Source organism: Cynoglossus semilaevis, chromosome 9 (genome assembly GCF_000523025.1).
Source record: "Cynoglossus semilaevis isolate Cse_v1.0 chromosome 9, Cse_v1.0, whole genome shotgun sequence".
In the NCBI taxonomy this organism is placed as follows: Eukaryota; Metazoa; Chordata; class Actinopteri; order Pleuronectiformes; family Cynoglossidae; genus Cynoglossus; species Cynoglossus semilaevis.
This window is the reverse complement of record NC_024315.1, coordinates 12,839,305-12,844,076: the sequence shown is the minus strand read 5'-3', so window position 1 is coordinate 12,844,076 and position 4,772 is coordinate 12,839,305. Positions and strand designations below refer to the sequence as shown.

The following is a 4,772-nucleotide window of genomic DNA, read 5'->3' as shown; positions in this document are numbered from 1 at the left end:
AATAATTTGTGCTAAAAACTCCAAAGAATATTCTAGCTGAATATTTCTAAATATAAAAGTAATATAAAATATAAAAAATGACTGTTTTTGTAAGCTTTCCAGAATATAGAAAATGGTTGGAAACACTGCACATTCATTTTTCAGATATTTGAGCAAATATGAATGGGGTTTCTCATTACCTTTTTGGGTGTGCATTGTCAATTCCACAATGAACAGAACAACAACAACTTTTTACTCTTATTAGCAAAACACTTCACATTTCCAAAACATGTATTCAACTCCAAACACATTAAAAATACACATTTCAAAACAACACAAGTCAAACTACAACAGTAACTCTTAGCTTTACTTTAACAGTTCAACTAAAGTTGGACAGATCACATACTCACAACACTTCTGTCAACCACATGTGCTCACAGGATTCAACAAAGAGCCCATCATCAGGAGTGGAACAACTTGGTTAAACCTCTTCATTTGGCCTGGAACACAAGATGAAACTGACAACATTCCATACAAATGCTCTCAGATGACTACACCGTGTTCAAAGTGTTTAGCACTAGCATGTTACAAAACACTTCAAATAACCACTACTTAGTACTCAAGATTTTCACATTCAACAACAATTCAAGTAACAAAAAAAACTTTATTTTTACAAAGTCAAAAACAACTCTCCATCTAGCACTAGTGAAAGGCTTAAATCCATTTCATACCTGTAATAGTGAGGTTCAATCGGTTCCACACTGCGCTCGGCTGGTACATCTCCACTACTTTGGCCATGATCTAAACCCAAGATGCACATTTTAATAACATGCCAAAAGAGAATTTTGGGGGTAAGAGAGTGCGGAGGAGTGGGGGGGGGGGGGACTAAACCACACTAGTAGTAAAACAGACTTACTGGTTTAAAGATGGCTTTGTGGGTAATTCACTGCATAGTATTTGCTCTTTCCAGCCCATGTCCTGTAAACATTTCACAACACACTAAACGCTGTCCAAGTTTTATTTCAAAAACTTTTTTTGTTTCTTTTCTAACTTGAGCAGCTCAAGAATGGCCAGGACTATATCGTTCACGTAACAGAAACCAGATGCTTTGGACTTCTTGGCGTCGTGGAGTCCACCTGCCCAGGTGATGGCGATATGGGTCTGCTGCTAGAAAGTTTAAGTGCCACTTTGAAGGAAACGTTCCCCACAGAACAAGCTGCTGCTTCACTAACACTTGGCTGAAGTCGCAACACCCAAAATATTTGGACCAGTCAAACCAAACGGTCTTCGTGCAGATATTTAGAGGCCTAACAACAAAGCGGTATCTCGTACAATTGAATCACACGCTGACTGAAGCAGTCAGAACTAGTTTGAATGTGCAAACCGTGCGGCTCATGCTACTGTTTAGCATTTAGCATGCTAACCGACACTCGGCGTTTCAGCAACGTTCACTGTTTAAAACAAACCGTCTGCTTGCGTTAATCGCCAAAGTGAAGAGAACCAGAGATAGAAATACGTACCGTCGTAGTAACAGCGAACCCTTTTCTTTGCGCCTTCACGCAGAGCCATTTTTGCAACCATCACCGAGCCAGGAAGTATTGTCACTCGTGATATTTCGTTCGCGAGTGATTCGTTCAAAATGAACGAATCTTTCATATGACTCGTGACTCCTGAGTCATGTTAAAGATTTGTTCATATTCAACTCACAAATCACTCACTGCAAACTAATCACTCACTTCGAACAAATCACTCTGGGAACTAATCTTTCAGATTCGTTTCATTTGTCACGTGACAGAGCTCGGGTCTCCTTTGCTCTGATTCATCTTCACATTGTGCTGTGTTTTTATTTCTTAGCTTTTCGTATTTTGTGTACTTTGTAGACTTTGTCAGTGGAAGCAAACCATGTTGCCTTCAGTATTTAGTGTCGGAGAACTGCAGCCTTCTTTACAACGCCCACAATAGGGCTAAAGCGCCACCTGCTGTAAAACGAATGAAATGATTAGTTCAAGATTCGTTCACGACTCGTTCATTTTACTGCTCGAGAGTCAAAGATCCGAATCAGTAAAAGAGTCGGTCTTCCCATCACTAATTGTCACTTCATTCCGTTTTTAAAGCACACGGCTGCGGATCGTTATCCAATCACAAGCGGCAGCTACAATCCACCAGGTGACAGCGCAGGCTCAGTAGTTTGTTAATTGGTAGATACACACAGTCACTGCACACTATAGTCAGTGCAGCTAAAGGAAAATTCCTACAACTCATACTGAGTTACGCTGCAAATACTGCTCGCATCAAATGTGTGCAACTGTTACAAAAAATGGCCAAGAAACGAAGCAGCAACACATTGTTTGTGTCTATCTGTGACAATACCAAGGACATTTTAGTTTTGGGAACTGACATCTTTTGTCTGCAGCTCCATTGCTTTTACTATCGAGAAATATGATTGCTACTGAAAACAGCTTTTTCTGCTGGAGGAAAAAGGGTGCTCTAACGGGTAGCAAGCAAGACTATAGTCTTACTATCATGACAAAATGCAAAGAATTAAAAAAAAGGCCCAATAATACAAAACATTCTGATAACTTGGCAGGTAGTGGCCTTGAACTCTTAATGCTCAGGTCCCAAACTCACTTCCTTAACCACCAGTCTACCACTGCCGCTAAAAAGAAACAAGACTATAGTCTTACTAGCATGTTGTTTTTGATCAGAAAATTATGGGTTTTTTTTCAATGTTTTTTGAAAACATTTTGAAACTATTTTTTATTGTAATTTTTCCTCAAAATCTAAATTATCATCATCATCATTGTTGGTCAGATGTTGAAAAGTGATGTTTTTTTTTTTCAAAACTGTATCTTATATGCATGTTTTACATCAAACTACATAATTTTAACAATTTCTTAAAGATTTTTTTTACCCACAGTTTTCATAACCCTAATTAAGCTTGTCAAGCTGGGTCAGATGTTGAAAAATTATGATGACATTTTTTGGTAAAATGTTTTTCAAGATTTTCTCTTTTCTTTGTTTCCCATTAAATTAAAGCATTTTGTGAGAAAAAAATCAGAATTTTGAGAAAGCATTTCAAGAAATAAAGTGCAATAAAGTATATTTGTCTTTTAACCATAAAATACGACATAGCCGTGTATTTTTAGGCAGTGTATTTTTATTCATTTTTGAGAGACTATAGTATATTAGTCTAATCAAATGTTGATGTACCAAAAAGTATACTGTATATTTATTTTAGTATATTTTTTTCCTAATTTTAATCATAAAAATGGTCATTGCTAAGGCATAGCTACATATTTTAGGACAAATACAGAGATTTCACAGTAGTTCGTATTGCTAAACTGCATTTTGTTATAAAAGAAATACTTGAAGCACAGTCTAACCAACAGTCTACATGTCTACCAGTTGTGGTCTGTTGAGGTCCAATAATCATTAAAAAAATATTTGTAAGAACCTGTCTATGCGATTTTAGGTTATGAAACTCACTTCTACTAAACATTCTAATTCTTAGACATATTTAAACTCACAGAAAAAAGTAACGCAATAGTTACTTTCCCTGACAACTAGTTACTTTTATAGTGTAGTAAATCTGTTACTATCTCAGTTAAGTTTTAGTTAACTCATATTTAGTAACTATTATTTAACTAAAAATAAATACTAGTTACTAATAGTTAGAAGTAACTAGTAACTATAACTAATAACTTTAAGTAACATGCCCAACATGAACACCATTCACACGCATTTATTCTATTCCAATGAATCTCATCCACGAACTTAATATGCCAAGTTAACATCACCAACATGAATGAATATCTATTAAATACATTCTTATAAACAGAGACGAAGAAGAAAATAAAACTCTCCAAAGATTAAAAGGACATACAGTATTAAAGATTTTGATTTTTAAATATAAGCGCATGGGTGAACTGTTAGGGTTTTTCTGATCTCGTTTGGGTTGAACCCTGGCAGGCTGGTGTCATTCACATGAAGGGAACCCTGAGAGATGCCACCTCAGCAGAGCTTGGGAAACACTGCCTAAGGCATTTTTAAAAGCAGAAGTATGCACTCAGAAAGACAACAAAACTTTGGACAATCACATCCTACCCATATGCAGGTCTAGTTAAGGACAAAATGGATCATTACATACTCCTACCGATGTCTGTCTTAAAGCTGAGAGTAACAGGATTATATCCAACCTTAAAAACAGTCTGACCTTACATAGTGAACTTGCTAATGACTGCTCCTGTCTGGGCACTGACTCTGCTGAGCTTGTTCTCTCCTTCTCATTGCCTCGATCACTGCCATCTCCTTGGCCTCCTTCTTTTGGTTCCTGACTTCGTAATGCAACCTTAAAATATGGAAGAAAAAAAAAAAAAGAATTCCAAAATTCCCAGAAAGACACACATTCAAAAGTGTTATTTTTAGAAATGGATCATGAACGCATTCCATACAAATTAAATAAAAAATGGGGGGAAACCTGTTTTCAATGATCCTCTGGACAATATCATCAGTCGTGAGGTTGTTTCCACTATCAATGGTCCAGAATATGCCTCTTTTCTTAGGTTCCTAAAAGCAACACACAAACAAACAAAAAATCATATTTTATTTTTTAATGAAAGAACAATTTAACCCAGAGTTTAGGATAAGGGGATGTTGTGTGTAATTCTGCAGACAGGCCACTCCAAATCAATATGGTTTTATTTATTTACTTTTTAATATTAGGTTCAGACAATCCTACATCCTACAATACAAATATACAAATATAATATACAGGATGAATGTGTCTTACCTAG

General features: G+C 36.3%; 1 protein-coding gene across 1 annotated transcript in view; it reads right to left on the bottom strand.

Annotated features, from left to right (window-relative positions):
• Positions 1 to 3,110: 3,110 nt before the first annotated feature.
• Positions 3,111 to 4,772, bottom strand: part of LOC103383955 (ethanolamine-phosphate cytidylyltransferase) — a 6,260-nt gene continuing 4,598 nt past the window's right edge. Inside the window, exons 11-12 of the mRNA XM_008317303.3 lie at positions 4,457 to 4,545; positions 3,111 to 4,327 (exon numbers count right to left, since the gene is read on the bottom strand). Of these exons, the coding sequence (XP_008315525.2) occupies positions 4,210 to 4,327; positions 4,457 to 4,545 (207 nt within the window). The 3' untranslated portion in view covers positions 3,111 to 4,209. The remainder of the gene's footprint in view (positions 4,328 to 4,456; positions 4,546 to 4,772) is intronic.